We start from the raw sequence: 16,562 nt of genomic DNA, 5'->3' as shown, positions 1-16,562 counted from the left end.
ACCCAGGGGCTGGTTAGAAGTGCAGACACTTGGGCCCTACTCTAGGCCTACAGAACCAGAATCTGCATTTTAACAAGATTCCCCCAGGTGATTTGGGTGCCCTTGCATTTGCATTAAACAAGCCTATAAGGTGAGTATGAGCCATCCTGAGGCCCCGATCACCTCTGGGCCTCCAGTTTGGCTTTCCCCGGGTTCCTGAGCTCATGGCCTTAAAATTAACCCTCTATTACTCGAAATGACTTAAGTGACTCTCTGGTCCCTGAAACACAAAGGATCTTCTCAAAGTCAGACCACCACGTCTCGGGCAAATCTCTCATTTCAGCCCCGCCCCTCACTCCACCCCACGGCCCTAGGTTCACTCTGTGGATGTGATTGCCCAGGACAACCTGCCACCTTGTTCCTAAACGTGGGCTTCTCTTTTTCTCCGTGTAAGCCTTGTTTATCCCTATTCAAGCTTCTAGAGCTGTGCTGTCCAGTACAGTAGGCATTAGTCACCTGTAGTTATTGAGCTCTTGAAATACGGTTGGTCTGAATTGAGATGTGTTACCATGTAAAATACGCTGCAAATGTTGAAGAATGTAAAATATCTCAGAAATAATTTTTATATGTTGAAATGATAGTATCTTGGATATACTGGGTTTTATATACTGCGTTATATATACTGCGTTAAGTTAAAGTATTTCATTAAATTCGATTTCAACTTTAAAAAAAACTGTGGCTACTAGAAAACTTGAGATGACACATGTGGCTCACATGATACAGTCGACCCTTTAACAATGAGGGGGTCAGGGGTGCCCACCCTCCCCGCCGTTGAAAATCCATGTACAACTTAGAGTCAGCCCTCTGCACGTTCGTCGTTCCTCTGTGTCTGCGGTTCCACACTGCAGACTCAACCAACCTCAGACTGTATAATACTGTGGTATTTACTATTAAAAAAGATCCCCATATAAGTGAACCTGCGAGGTTCAAACTCATATAGTTCAAGGGGCAATTGTATTTCTCTGGACAGTGTGGGGCTAGAGAACAGGCTGTGGCCCCTACGTTATACAGAAAGCTCCCAGAAAGCAGGCACCGCGTCTCTTCCCTGCTCTGTGCCCAGTCCTCTGGAGGTAGGTGAGTGTCAGGGCTGGCTACACAAAGCCTTTCCAGGGCTCAGACTAGGGCTGCACAAGGTCATGAATGGTCCTGTCATGAAGATGCTTGCCCTCAAGGAGGAGAGTACATGCTTCTTGGCCCTGGTTACCAAAGGAAATCAGAGGAGAAAGCTTTCTCTTCTATTCTCCACACAAGGATTTCCCTCTGCAAGTAGTTCTCAGGATATTAATGCCACGTTTGAACATCACAAGGTTACCATTTACTGAGTGCCTACTATTTGTCAGTGCTGCACTGATCTTTACACAACCCACGGGGCAGCCATTAGCATCAGTTTACGGAAAAGGAAACAAGGTTCGGAAAGGTTAATTTCCCCATAGTCAGAAATGAGTGGAGCTAAAATCCAAGACCGTTGGATAGCACTGCCTTCTAAACTTGACCATTAGGGGGTCAAAAGGCTCCATACATGAGTCATACTCTTAATTCCTGAAGCTCTGCTCTTTCCGAATAAGAAGCATAAGCTTCTAAGAAGCAAAGCACAGGGAGCTGGCGAGAAGCAGGAGGGCTGCTGGATTCCCTTTGCAAGGGTTTGGGCTAGCCTGGCACCGTCAACAGCTTATCCACGGCATAAGAGACCAGAGTGGATCCTTCCAGGGCTATGGTCTATGGGGTAGTCCCAAACCACACATGGGCTGAAACTGGCCTCTGATGCAGAAGCAGAAAGTATACAGGGCCATTCACATTTAAAGGTACTGCAGCCTTTAGGTCATTCTCTACCTCCTAGGGTTAGAAGGCATAAAGCATCTTCGATGATCTCAAATTGAAACCAAAGGGGAGGGCGCAGGGCTGAGAGCCTTAGCCTTCTCTCATTTGCTACAGTTCTCCTGCCTTCTTTCTTTTCCTCTGCCCTGAGTACCATGACCTAATAAAAATTTTCCTGCTTAGTTGAGACATCAGATCTAATGTCCTCACTGATGGGAACAACAAAAAAAAAGGTTTCATACGACCTGGGTTTTATATAGCTCTCCTGTACTCCTAACCCACTCCCTTCCTTTACAATGGATCACAAAAAACAAGGGCTAGCCCAGGTTGTAGAGACCGCTGAATTCAAACCCTTTATTCTACAGAAACAGAGATCCAGAGTTTAAAGTCGCACATTGACCGGCAAAAGTTGGGACCAGAACCCTGAACCTCTGATTCCCCGTTTCCCCAGCTCCAAATAGAAAATCAGAAAAGGGGTGTTATAGACTACATTTTTGTGTCCCCACCCAAATTCATATGTTGAAGCCCTCACCCCACACAATGCCACTGTATTTGAAGACAGGGCCTGTGAGGAGGTGACAAAGGTTCAGTGAGGTCCTAAGGGTGGGGCCCTTAGAAGAAGAAGAAGAAGCGACATGAGAGTTCCCTCTCTCCACCATGTGAGGACACAGGAAGAAGGTGGCTCTCTGCAAGCCAGGAAAAGAGCCTTCACCAGAAACCAAATCCTGCTGGACTGATCTTGAACTTCCAGCTTCCAGAACTGTGAGAAAATTCATCTGTTATTTAAGCCATGCAGTCTGTGGTATTTTGTATTGGCAGCCTGGGTTGACTAATACAAGGGGATAAAGTAATTTTTATTTGGGGGCCTCAACTCAAAGTTTGGGCATTGAAAAGTGTATACTGTAGGGGAAAGCACAGCATCAGAACTGGCCGAGACGAGGGTCATTCAGAGAGTGATCAGGGGCCACCTTCCATGTGCAATGCCCCAGCCCACAGGTACTTGAAGGCCATTAAAAGGAATGCGTCACTCAGTTAAAGAATTTGGGGAAAGTATCCAAACTATGCATATTCTATTCTGTGAAACAGCCTGTCTGTCCTTTCATGATGCAAGCGAACAAGAAAAACACTGGCCGAGGTACACCTCGCCCCCTTCTGGAACCTTCTCTGGCACACAGTGTCCCCTGAAAACCAGGTTGGGAGGATTGTTTTCTGAGAGAGGAGAAATGAGTCTGACCCTCTGGTTTATAAGCCCTTAGAAAGGCCTGGAAGGGTGGAGGGAACCTTGCCATATTTCTGAGGGTCTGACGAACCCACATGTCCTTTTAGACATCAGGGCTTTAAGCAGCCGCCAGTGGCCTGAACTGGAAATGTTCTCGCCAGTGGAGTGCCTTCAGCACGTGGGAGATACGCCGGCAGCAAAAGGAACAGTTTTACTTATGGTCAAATGTTTTCCTGGAATTTTTAAAGTTAATAAACTTAACAGAATTTTATTTAAGTACGAAGGAAAAAGAAGGCAAAATAACTAATCAGTGTTAACACACTTGTATGTTTACCTCCTATACATTTTTCTGAGTTTTACAAAGTTGTTTATGATGGGCATGTACTACTTTATAATGATGATAATAAACATTGCTCAGTATCTAGCATGCGCCAGGAAGTTTTCTAGATGCTGGAGATAACAGCAGTAAACAAGCTAAAGTCCTTCTTCTCCTAGAGCTTCCAGTTAGAGGCGGGGCTTGGGGGAGGTAATCAAAGGGGAGGCAGTGACAGTCCCAGGAGAAGAATTTCGGGTGGAGTGAGAGGATGGCGAGTCCAGGGGGTGAGGTGGTCAGAGAGGGCTCTCTAAGGAGGGGACGTCTGAGCAGAGACCTGAAGGAAGTGAGGGGCCGGGCTGCGGAAAGAGCTCTTCTTTACACAGGGAACAGCCGGGTGAAGGCCCTGAGGCTTTGCCCAAGGACAAGCAGAGGGCCAGTGTGACCACAGTGGAGCGAGCAGGGTGAGGAGTGGTAGGAGAAGGGTCTGGAGAGCCAGGCAGGAGCGGGATGCACTTTGTAAGGCCATGATGAGGAATCTGGTACCAGTCTCAGTGTGAGGGGAAGCGAGGGGAAGGCTGGAGCAGAAAGGGAGGTGATGTGTAGTCTGACATTGTCCCCTGGGATGCCTCCCTTGTTCCAGGGACCACATTGCCCCCATCAGACTAACAGGTCCTGAGTTCCGGGATGGGGATGCTTTCTCTTGTGCGTCCCTCTCCCAAGAGAGGGCTGAGGCAGGAGCTGCAGGCCTTGGGGAAACTGATGGCTCATTTCTCCCCAGGGCTTTCACCTCTTGGGACTCACCTTCTACCGTCAACTCCACTGTCACCTGGCGGGCACCACTACCATTGGTGGCTTCACAGGTATACTTTCCCTTGTCCTCCTCACGGACAGCATGAATCACAAGGCTGAAAGTCCCCCGGGTACCACAGTCCAGCAGGAAGCGGCCCCCACCGGCAATGGGTTGCCCGTTTCTGTGCCATGTCACTTGGGGCTCTGGGTAACCCCGGACCTTCAAGGAAAAGAAGAAAGGGTGAGAGCTTGTACATAAAGAGTACTTCCTATGTGGCAGGTATTGTTCTGGGTGCTTTACGTGTATTAACTCTTTTAATCCTCGTAACATCCCCTGCAACAAATACTATTTTCATCTCCATTTTGGAGACGAGGAGATTGAGACGCAGGGTTTTGGTAGATTTCTCGAGGTCTTGAAGGTAGCAAGTGGCCGAGTCAGGCATCCTGGCTCCACAGCCCACCACACAAGTGTCTCTCAAGCCTGGATGCATGACTAGAATCACCAGGGGGAGATTTAAAGCAATACTAGTGCCCAGGTCCGACCTTGGACCAATTAAATCAGAACCCCAGTGTGTGGGGACTGAGCATGGGGATTCTAGAGCAGTGCTTCCTACTCTAACATGAATCACTTGTTAAAAATGCAGATTCTGCTTCTATAGGTTTGGGGCAGGCCTGAGATTCTGCAGTTCAGACAAGCTCTCAGATGATGCTGAGGCTGCTGGTCCCTAGAACTCACCTTGGGTAGCAAGGTTCTAGATCTGAGCTGCCCAGTAATGGCAGCCACTAGCCACACGTGGCAGCTGAGCGCTTGAAACGTGGCGGATCCCGAGTTGCACCGTAACTGCACTGTAAACGTAAATTATACGTGGGGTTTTGAAGAGTTAGCATGAAAAGAGAATGTGAACTACCTCGATAATTTAAAAATACTGATTACATATTGAAAAGATAGTCATTTTGGTATACTGGGTTAAATAAAATATATTGTTAAAACTAATTTCACTTGTTTCTCTTTACTTTTTTAATGTGGCTACTAGGAAAGGTACAGCTACATACATGCCTTGCGTGATGTTTCTATCAGGCGGTGCTGCCCTAGGCCACTCTTTCTCTACAAATAGTTAGCAGCTAACATCTGTTGAGCGCTAAGTGTTGAGCACTTTTCTAAATACTTGGCATATCTGAGCCTCACAGCAACTTGTTCAGAGAGAAGATACTTTCCCAAAGAGGGGGAAATGCAGAGAGAGACAAATTCCAGGAAATCACCTTGAGCTTCAGAGAAAGTTCCCCAAGGGCGCTGAAACCCCTGAAACTCAACAGGCCCTTTGGAATGGACTCATCTTCGGAGGAGCAGGGCTCAGACTGGCCCGTCAGTGCACAGCCTGGGACCTGAACTGGGGGATTTTAGCACTGGAAATGCACAGAAGACATCACAGAAACCTCCTGAGAGAGAAATTGTTGGCGTTACAAACAGGTTGTAACAGTAGCTTTTATCCACGGATCCACTCCAAGACAAGAGAGCAGAGATACAGATGAAGCCAACCCAAAATTCCCTGGATGACCCCAAATTACATTTACAAAGAAAGCCTTCAGTGACCCACAGCAATACTCCTCCTATACGCCCCAGCAAGGTCAGAGAGGAGGTTTTATCAGCACGTGGGAGAAAGGGGAGGGGAGGTGGCTGTGCCGTCACGCTTGGCCATTGCAGCCTCACCATTGCAGCCTCACCAAGCACGTATCCTATCTCAGGGTGATGCTGTTGAAGGGGACTACGTGCATATTATAATGCCTATTATAATATGAAACAAAGTGTCAACAGCGATTGCCTCTAGGTCTCTCTTTTCCTTTTACTTAACTATCATTTTCTGATATTCCTGCAAATAACACCCCTGACCTTTGTAAAACAGAAAAAAAATTAAATGAAAATGTGTTCCTTTTATATTCGTGTGCCTGTATAATGAACGTATAGCACAACCATTCATTAATCTGTGGAGCCCCTCAGGGCACTTAAATCTAGAAATGGAAATAAAAGTGGTACACAAAAAACATTATGCATGTTTGAAGGCAGCAAATGCCACATGTCTGTATAAAACACATCACCTTGTGGCACTATCTTGGCACAAAGGTTCATGCCCAGGAATATCAGAAAATCATGGTGTTAAAGCATTCTTTTTCTCTGTGAAAGCATATTTTCAGGAAACAACTAAGGAAAGAAACTCTTTCCTACAGAAGGAAGCCCCTTGGGAGTCTGGTCCTATAGTGAATCTGCGAATCATCATCTTCTCCTCCATCCTGTCAGGCAGAGCCAGCCTCACCTCCAGATGACCAGGTGGCCTTCTGTCAGCGTCAGAGAAAGGCAGTGCAGAACCCTGGGACTGGGAGGAGATGAATCATTAACTTCACCAAAGGCGTCCTTAGCATTCCACGAGCAAGTACTCTGGCCCCCTGCAGCGGTGCCAACTCTGTGGCCACCAGGGCCTGAGGCGTCAATGTTTAACTGGGGACATTACAAGTGCTCCAGACCTCAGGGACACAGATCCCTCTTTCCCTTTCCATTTTCCTCTCATTTTCAATTTTTATTTATTTAATTTATCCTGTGCACCAGGTCTCAGTTGTGGCATGTGTGCTCCTTAGTTGCAGCATGCATGTGAGATCTAGTTCCCTGCCCAGGGATCGAACCCAAGTCCCCTGTGTTGGAGGGTGGGTTCTTAACCACTGCACCACCAGGGAAGTCCCTCTCATTTTCTACATACATATACATTCCCCTCCACCCCACACCAACAGATCCACCTTTGCAACACCCTTATATATTAAAATACCCAGTGATTTTTAAACATGCTGAAATTGGTACCACTTAGAAAGCTGTGGTTTGCAATGGACTTTTGTACACCCTGCATCTGAAGCAAAGGCAGGAATTTCTATGACCTTTTTCCGCTCCAAGGTCTGAATGATTTTCAGCTCCAATTCTTATCCTCTCAATAATGAAAAACTTGTTCAACCACTACCTAACGTTACCTAAAAATTACTCAACTTCAAGTAAACTCATTTTTATTGCCGGCCCACTATCCTGGGCTCCTGGGTGGGGAAAGAAGAGAAGTCTGGACTCACACCCGTGGTTGTGTGACAGCAGCCCTGCCCTCCCTGGACACCTTATCTGCCTTCACCATGGGCCTTCCACCAAGAAGCCACAGATGGGGGATTTCTTACAGCCCAGTCTAAGACCACAGTAAAAACCCAGTGATACTTTAGTTTTCAGAGGTCTTCCACATATAGAATCTTATTTGATTCTTGCAACACTACAAGGGAGGTGTCTTGGGTTGGGTTCCCAGGAAGCAGAACCTGAGATAGGGATTCAGGAACCCAGGTCTTAGTCAACAATCAGAGCAGCTGGGAATGGGTGTAGCAGCCTGGTGCAGGGGATCTGAGTGGGGTACCAAAAGTGTCTGTGACAGCATGCAAGGCCAATCATATTATTAAGCCCAGAGAGCAAAGGAAAGAGGCCTGGAGAAGTGGATGATTTGCCAGTAGTAAAGTGGCAGATCTGGGACCACAATTTTGGTCTCCAAGTTGAGTGGCTGTCTCTCTGTGCTTCACTGTAAATTCATTTTTTTGGTGACATAAATATTATAGAATCCAAAGCATTAATAAGGGTCTATCTCTAATAGACCCTAAGCCTCCTCTAGGCTACAGCAATATCTGCTCCCCACTTTGGAAGAAAGCCAAAGAACTCACAAAAGTCATGGCCATCCCATAAGCAAGTCTTGGGCTGTTTCCCTGGAGTAACAGGAGGACAGTGCTATAGACTGAATGTGTCTCTCCGAAGTTCGTGTCGAAATCCTAACCCTTAATGTGATTATATCGGGAGATGGGGACTTTGGGGTGATTAGGTCAGAAGGGTGGAACCCTCATGAATGGGATTAGTGCCCTTACAAAAGAGATCCCAGAGAGTTCCCTCACCCCTTCTACTGTGTGAGGACAGAGTGAGAAGCTGGCCAGCTATGAAGCAGGAACCGGACCTCTCCAGACACTGAATCTGCTGGTGCTTTGATTTTGGACTTCCCAGCCTCCAAACATGTGAGAAATAAATTTCTGTTGTTGAAACCACCCCACCTGTGGTATTTCTGTTATAGCAGAAATACCCCAGTGGGCTAAGATAGACAGGGATGGGTGCCATGCACATGCCCAAGACACGCCTAGGAAAGTCAGTGTGGAACAGAGAAGACAGTGTAAGAGCCAGGCCTGAGTCCTGGGTCTGACTTGTATTCCTAGCCTCTTCAGGTTGTAATTCCTTCCTTTCATGGAAGAGAAAACAGCTCTTGATAGCTCAGGCTCCTTCCATTCCTGAAATAGTCTGGATCTAAATAGTGACCCACTTAGCTTCTGGGGGAAGATTCTTTCCTCTCCCTCCAGTCTACCCTGGGCCCCAGCCCACAGCCTTAATACTCTCTAATCCTCCATAAGGGAAAATCAAGTGACCACAAGGAAGAAGGCTTGTGAACATGAGTGGGCAGCCCTGACTTGTCACCATAATGAGTTTTTGGAAATGGCCCCAAAGAGGGTCATTCTAAGGAGAATCATATTTTTGCCACAGTAAACCACATTTAATTGGAGGTTGTGTTCTTGAACAAAAGCCTGGGATCAAGTAAATCAAGGGCATAGCTGACAATCTGTCATACAAATAAAGATATAGTAACCATAACCCCTATAATAATTTAAAATAGTAAAATTGTGCTCCAGTGCCATAAAATGTCCCCAGAGACTTTACGGCCTCAAAAGGCCTTTAAAAGGAATGGGGGCTCATTCTGTGTGTGTTGGATGGTAAGGCAAAAGCTGGGCTGCAGGCGGGCAGCTGCTCACTGCCATGTCACACCAGCTGGCCGTGCTGGAGAGTTTTTCAGAACCTGGTGCTGTCTCAAGATCTACTTAATGATTGAAAGTGAAACATTCTTAAGGGTACTGTCTCTTCATTTTTCTCTGATGTGTGTGAAGGGCTTGCAGTTAATTCCAGTTTGCCCAGGACAGGCTACCAGAGCATAAGCCCAGAACAAGGCCAGGTTCTCTGGCCTTCACAACCCCTACAAGACTCAGAGCAACACATCTGCCTTCTCAGCTCGGTGAGTGGTAGAAAGGGGGTGATTTTGCTGTTTTTGATGATCTGCTGCACGTCTTCTGTTCCTGGGTGGGCCTGTCCCTGTTTGCACAATGCGAGCCCACACAGCTGCAGTGCAGAGCTGGGCAGGACATGAAACTGAGACTCTGCCCACGTTGGGGACGGAGGGAGACCAAAACGAGTGAAACCAGGATTACCCTAAGGCCAGGGTGAAAGGAGACGGCCCGGCAGGACACTGGGGAGTTGGGAAGATACACAAAGAAGACGTGAGCAGTGAGCTGAGAAGTCCTTGGGGCTGGGAACAATAGATGGAGGGGTTGTCAATAAGTATTTCTTTGAAACCTGTTGAGTAACTGAATTGACGATGGGAAAGGCTGAGCCTGAAGAATGGGAAATTAAGGAAACCTGCTGGACAGATGCCCCACCTCACCCCGCCGCAAGCTGGACAAGCTGATTCTGCAACACAACTGTCTCCATGCTTCCTATGATTGCCGGCCTGTCTGTAGCACATCACTCTGAACCTCTTCCCCTGTTTCAAGGCAGCTTCTTCTATAATAAAGAAATTCTCCTATGATAAATGACTAGAACAGGGCTGGTGATTTAAAAAGTGAAGAATAATGGGAAGTTAATCAGTGACGCTGAGGAATGCGTGGAAGAATTCTCTGTCCCATCTCCAAGTATAAGCTCACCCAGATAATAAATGGACATGGATGCACAGAAAGGAGAATTAAAACGTTAACACCCCCAGCAAATCAGACCACAGAAAATGCCTATGAAACTTACATCATGGGTGTATTATGAGAGTGGAGAGTGAAGGGTGAGCCATGGGCATGGCATGACCGAGCTTAGCGGCCTGGGTCTGTGTCAGCAACTGGCACACGGCCCATTGGCCAGGCGGAACTTAATGAAGGCTTTGAATAATCCTGTTAACCAACAGTCAAAAGCCTTAAGTGAACCCACAGAACCCATCAGGAAGAGATCATACCAGCTAAAAACAGCAACTAGTGAGAGGCTTAAACTGCTGGATGCTCCCTGCCCTTAAGTTCAAGTCGTGAAACAGCGAGGACCAAAGCAGTCCCATGAAACACAAAAGCAGAATGTAGAGCATCAGTCCTCAAACTGGCCCAGAGAATGCCACCTGGGCCATCAGGGAAAGATGCTCCAGGTCTCTATCTGTGATCAGCCACTCTCACTTGCTTTTCTTTTTTTCTTTTTAACATTCTTTATCATATTCTTTTCCATTATGGTTTATTATAGGATATTGAATATAGTTCCCTGTGCTATACAGTAGGACCTTGTTGTTTATCCATTCTATATATAACAGTTTTTATCTGCTAATCCCAAACTCCCAATCCATCCCTCCCCCACCCCTCCTTCCACTTGGCAGCTAGAAGTCTGTTCTCTAATGTCTGTGAGTCTGTTTCTGTTTCCCAGATAAGTTTGTTTGTGTCATATTTTAGATTCCACATATAAGCGATAGCATATGGTATTTGTCTTTCTCTTTCTGACTTACTTCTCTTAGTATGATAACTTCTAGGTCCACCCATGTAGATGCAAATGGCATTATTTCATTCTTTTTATGGCTGAGTAATATTCTGTTGTGTATATATACCACATCTTCTTTATTCATTCATCTGTCCATGGACATTTAGGTTGTTTCCATGTCTTGGGTATTTTAAATAATGCTGCTATGAACATTGTGGTGCATGTATCTTTTCAATTAGTGTTTTGTCCAGATGTATGCCCAGGAATGGGATTGCTGGATTATACGGCAACTTGATTTTTAGTTTTTTGCACTCTCACTTTCTATGGCGTTTTCTTTTCCTCTGGCCCAAGACACAGACAACCCCATATCCCTACATCTGCCAGACTGAGAACATCCCGTTTCTCCCACAGAGAGTAGGAGACAGGCTATAGCTTGGCAGTCTTGGGTTATACCTCAGGCCCTTCTGAATGTTTCAAACAAAAAGCTTGATTTCCTTTTATCTAGCTCACCTTATCAATGCATGCACCTTTTTGATTCCCTTTCTTTTTTTAAAAATTTATTTATTTAATTTATTTTATTTTTGGATGTGTTGTATCCTTGTTGCTGTGCGGGCTTTCTCTAGTTGTGGTGAGCTGGGGCTACTCTTTGTTGCAGTGCGTGGGCTTCTCATTGCAGTGGCTTGTTGTGGAGCACGGGCTCTAGGCGTGCAGGCTTCAGTAGTTGTGGCACGTGGTCTCATTAGTTGTGGCTCATGGCCTCAGTAGCTGTGGCTCACGGGCTCTAGAGCGCAGGCTCAGTAGTTGTGGCACACGGGCTTACTTACTTCACGGCATGTGGGATCTTCCCAGACCAGGACTTGAACCCATTGTCCCCTGCATTGGCAGGCAGATTCTTAGCCACTGTGCCACCAGGAAAGCCCCTGATTCCTTTTCAATGACACAAGCACCTAAAATTCTGAAGCAGTCCAACAAAGAAACAGAATTCTAAGTGTAATAGGAAAACTCTCACATTGATGTTTTCCTAGTTTTTCCAAATTCAGAGTTTTCCTATAAAAACAAGTGTTCTTCTGTTTGAACTCTAGTCCTTGTGGGATGGCTGTGGGATTCCAGCCTTACTGCAAACCTCTCTACTCAAAGCCCTGAGTTCTGGCTTTACCCCCATCATGATGGTGTCCAAGGACACGGCATCTCCACCTGGTGAAGCTGGCCTGGGAGCTCACTCTCCAGTTTCTACTGCCAAGTTGAGATATACCTCAGATATATTAAAATATTAATAAGAGGCGTGTGGTATCATAGAAGTTTAACAACTTAGTGCTGTGGCTTGGTTTTGTTTGATTTGCTCAGGATCTCCTGCCTACCTTTCCCAGTGTAAGCTACTCCTTTGAGGTAGCAGACTCACTCCTCTACCCACCACAGGTGAGTCAGGTGGAGATGCATTAGGCAGCCGCCTCCCGGCCAAAACGCTCAGACTTCCAAAATGAGCATGATCCACGGCAGCCAATCAGAGCTCTTCCCTGCAATTTCAACCAGAATAAAGGCAGACCAAACTGTCTCTTCACAGGGACCTCAAGCTGGGAAGATGTAAGCCTGAAGCTATCTGTCCACAGCCATATTTTCCCATCCCTGCCCCCTGTGTCCTTGCCTCCACCTAAGGGAAGGAAGCCATGTGCAAAATAAGACATCACATACACAGTGAAGAAGAAAAGAGAGGGAGGCACAGCCTGGCAGAGCTATGGCAGAGCGGGGATCCACTCAGTCATACGAGACAGTACATGTCTTTCACTTAACCCGTGGAGTTGGTTTGTCCCTTGCAAACAAGAGTCCTGACTAATTCAGGAAGGTATACGGCATCTGGAATCAGACAGACCTGTGCTGGATGCTGGCTGCACCAAGCAACAGTTGCCTGACTTTGGGCAACCCTCAGTTTATACAACTGTAAGATGGGATGATATCACTATCCACTTCCATGGACAAGTTTCTGACCAAATGAGATAGCATATGTACAACAGTACATTAACAAATCCGAAAGGTTAGATCCTCTGTCTCTCCTTTTCTTCAAAGTCAGTAATTCCTTATAATAAGTTACCTTAGAATCCATTCAGCTCCCAGCTTTAACAGCACGAAGCTGTATTTCTGCCCTAAGAAACACCACTACTTTGTGACTTCTGGGCTTGTTGAACCTCATATTACACAACTCGAATTCTTATAGACAACTTTGAGGCATCACGCCCTTAATTAGATAAAAATCTAACCCTTTAAACTGAAACCACCTTCTGCCTTCGCTGAACTGGCTTATTATTTTTATTTAGAGAGCAAACCCCTTTTGAAAAGTGATCATTGATTTTATGTAACATCACAAAGCACATTTTAAAACAAATATCCACTCTACAGTTTTGTCTGCACCATCATTCCACTCCTGTAATACCACGTGCAACTCTGAGACAGAGGCCATCCCCTTGATTTCTGCCTCACTGACTTATGCAGCCCTGGAATGTCAAGGGCATGGGCAAATTTCGGGAAGGAAATAAATCTGGGGTAATAAATCTGAAGTTTCTGGCCAGTCCTGGTTGGATCTGGGGAGACAGAGACATACTTCACTGGCAGAAGAGATGGAGCACAGGGCTCCTCCCCAAATAATGCACAGCCCACTTGGCAACGGCTCACGACCCCTCGAAACAGCACAGCCCAGATGCCACAAGACTCAAAAACTGGCCACAGATTGTACTGGGAAGGTCCCGGCCTAGGAGGACTCTCAAAGAATATGAGGTGATTCTGTTTAAAAGCAAAGGTGGGCCAAAGTGACCAGGGGGTCCCAACAACCTAAGACTATCTCGGCTTGGCCCCCTTGGCTTAAACGGGCTCCCCTGGCAGCCGCTGACCACCCGCTCTGCAGGCACGTCATCGCACAAAGCCTGCATTCTGCTTGGACTCGCCCAGGTGGCAGCCTGCGAGGGAGGTGGGGGAGCAGGTGGGGCTTTGGCAGCAGGACCTTGCGGGCTGCCTGCATCCGTATGGCCAGGAGGGGGTCTCTGTGATGCTGTCAGAAAATACCTGGCACGAAGGGTAGAACGCAGCTGTGTGAGTTTGCTGCTCTATGGCAGGATGTCCTCCCCAGGCCCTGCTGCTCGAAGGTACCCTGATCTGCATAGAGAATCATGCCAGATAAGGAATTGAAAGCTGCTCCCTGGGCAACGTCAGTGTCTGACTGCCCACTGGGCTGAAAAACACAATCAAACATGCTGTCTTAAACTGTTTTCACTCTCACCAAGACAGGTACATGGTCAAAATGTACATTAAGTCACTAAAAAAAAAAAAAAAAAAAGCAGGCCTCTGCTCTACCCCTCCCACCCCCAATTTCCACTTCCTTCAGGAAATCACCTTCAAGTCTTTTAGCCATTTCTTTTGGTATTTTTTTCCCTGTATTTCTAAATAACAGCCTTACACAACTACTTATTTTATTCTTTTTAATTTTAGACTTTATTTCTTAACATCTCTATATGGAATATGAGCTTTCAGCTCTCAAATCTTCCCCCACATAAACCCTTCCTCCCACCCCCACCCCCAATAACCACATCTGAATTTTTATTAAGCCAGTGTGTTAGTGTTTGCTTCATTCTAACTTTGCTCATTGCCAAGCTACATAGTATATTACTGTTACATTTTTCCTGGAGTTAATACCTGCCATACTTTTGGTTTGATTCGTTTTTTAAGAACCCAACTTCTCAAGAGAACTATAAAATTCTTCTCAGCAATGGTCAAATGCATCAGATAATGAATTCATCAGTGGCTTTTATTTTTTTCTTCTTTGGAGAGAGCCCTTCTGGAATCTTCTGTCATTGTCCTCCAATCTAAACTCTATGCTGTCTAGGTCTGACACACAGTGGTCCAGGGACTTTCAGTCACCCCTCCTCTTTAACCATCCACTTTGGTTAAACATGTCGCCTTCCAGTGGTTTCTTAAGGACAATTTAACCTTTCTTAAGGTTAAATTTTTAAACCTGGCATTTCCAAAAGTATCAATATTCTACTTTATACTCAACTTACAGTTTATCTAGGAAAGGAATTAGAGCAGAAAATCTCTCTCTTCAGAATTTTGAAGGTATTGCTTCATGGCATTTGCAGGCAATGATTCTGGCATCCAGTGTTGCTGTGAGAGGTACAACGCCAAGGCGGTCCTTCCTCTATGACCCGGTGTGTGGTGTGTGGTGTGTGGCGTGCGTGTGCATGTGTGTGTGTTTTCATTCCAAATTTTTAGAATCTTCTCTTTATCCCTGACAGTCTAGAGTTCCGTGACGATTTGCTTTGGTGTGGGTCTTAGTTCATTCATTGTATTGGACCCTTGGTAATAGGTCTTTTCATTACTGGCAATGCATATCTTCCAATTGTGAGGAATTTTTGTGTTTTGACAGTTCTCTCTCTATTGTTTTTTACTATGTTCTCTTTACAGAATTCCCGAGTTGGATATTAGCCCTACTAGACTGACCCTTTACATTTCTCTTCTTTTCTCATTTATTTTCCCCTTCTTTTTGTTCTCTCTGGGAGACTTCCTTGACTTTCATCTTCCAGCCAGTCTATTGAAGTTAATATTTTAGCTATCATTAATTTTTTCAAAAAATCTTCTTTCTCAGTTTTTCAAAACTGCTTTGAATAAACTCCTCTTCTTGTTTAATGGAAGCAACATCTTATCTCTGCGGTGAGATGAAATGTCTTCAAAGTCTTCTGTAGTCTTCTGTTCCTACTTGGTTCTTTTTCTGGTTCTTTTTGTCTCTTTCATAACAGAGGCTTCCCTTGAACAGCTGATGGTCCTTCACTGACTCTTCACGCATGTGAGTGAAGAAATCTAAATCTCTGTGCACACAAGTGGGGCCTTATCGATTTGTTGGATCTCCCAGTAGTGTGAATGGGTAAAAACTCTCAACTATCCATATCTGTGGATCTTGTTTCTTGAGATGATCAGTTTTCACAAAGAGAAAATCTTCTGATTCCCTGCTTAGGTGGTGGTGGTTTGGACACGGTAATTAAGTCTGTCTACCAGCATTTGCGACTCTGACTGAGGGAAGGCCTTGAGGGGTCTCATCTCACACGGTGACTTTCACTTGGCCCCTTGCCCTTTCGAGTACAACACCTCACCCTGCCTGCAGCTGTGCCTTGTGCCCAGGAGTTGAGAGTTGGTCAAGTTCAGTCTGTCCTCAGAGAAACTTTGATCTTTCAGGTGGAGGGGAGGAGCAGTGGCCCGGCACATGGAGTATGGAAGGGGACTGGGGACCCTAACTGCTCCTTATTACATTTTCTTTTTTGCAGTACGCGGGCCTCTCACTGTTGTGGCCTCTCCCGTTGCGGAGCACAGGTTCGGGACGCGCAGGCTCAGCGGCCATGGCTCACGGGCCCAGCCGCTCCGCGGCATGTGGGATCCTCCCGGACCGGGGCACGAACCCGTGTCCCCTGCATCGGCAGGCGGACTCTCAACCACTGCGCCACCAGGGAAGCCCACCTCCTTATTACATTTTTAACCAATCCTCCAGTTTTCAGTTTCATTCCACAACCCAGGCTTTCAAAATACATGGTGCCTCCCACGTCTCAGCCTCTTTAGGAATTGTTTTGGCACAGGCAGGCTTACTTTTTCTTATTTCCCACTCCCTAGCCACAGGCACGGCACAACACAGAAAGCTAAAACCCGTCAGCCAATCATCTATTCATTTTCCACCATCCATCAATTCATTGACATGGCTCATCAGCTGCTGTCTCTCTCTCATTCTATTTGTCCCCACAGATTAATAAGTTTTCATTTTCTTTTAA

The 16,562-nt window shown here is 46.1% G+C and overlaps 1 protein-coding gene across 15 annotated transcripts in view; it reads right to left on the bottom strand.

The window, feature by feature from the left end:
* The window catches only part of MYLK (myosin light chain kinase), a 265,973-nt gene that overhangs the window by 127,135 nt on the left and 122,276 nt on the right, over positions 1-16,562 (bottom strand). For 14 of the 15 annotated variants that reach the window (XM_067738675.1, XM_067738679.1, XM_067738673.1 and 11 more), the window contains one exon: positions 4,191-4,398. The exons of the other annotated variant lie outside the window; for it this stretch is intronic. In XM_067738675.1, the coding sequence (XP_067594776.1) occupies positions 4,191-4,398 (208 nt within the window). The remainder of the gene's footprint in view (positions 1-4,190; positions 4,399-16,562) is intronic. 15 annotated transcript variants of the gene reach the window in all.

The sequence above is a fragment of the Pseudorca crassidens genome, chromosome 5, assembly GCF_039906515.1.
Source record: "Pseudorca crassidens isolate mPseCra1 chromosome 5, mPseCra1.hap1, whole genome shotgun sequence".
NCBI lineage: Eukaryota > Metazoa > Chordata > Mammalia > Artiodactyla > Delphinidae > Pseudorca > Pseudorca crassidens.
The sequence above is the reverse complement of the archived record's forward strand: the minus strand, read 5'-3'. Positions and strand labels throughout refer to the sequence as shown.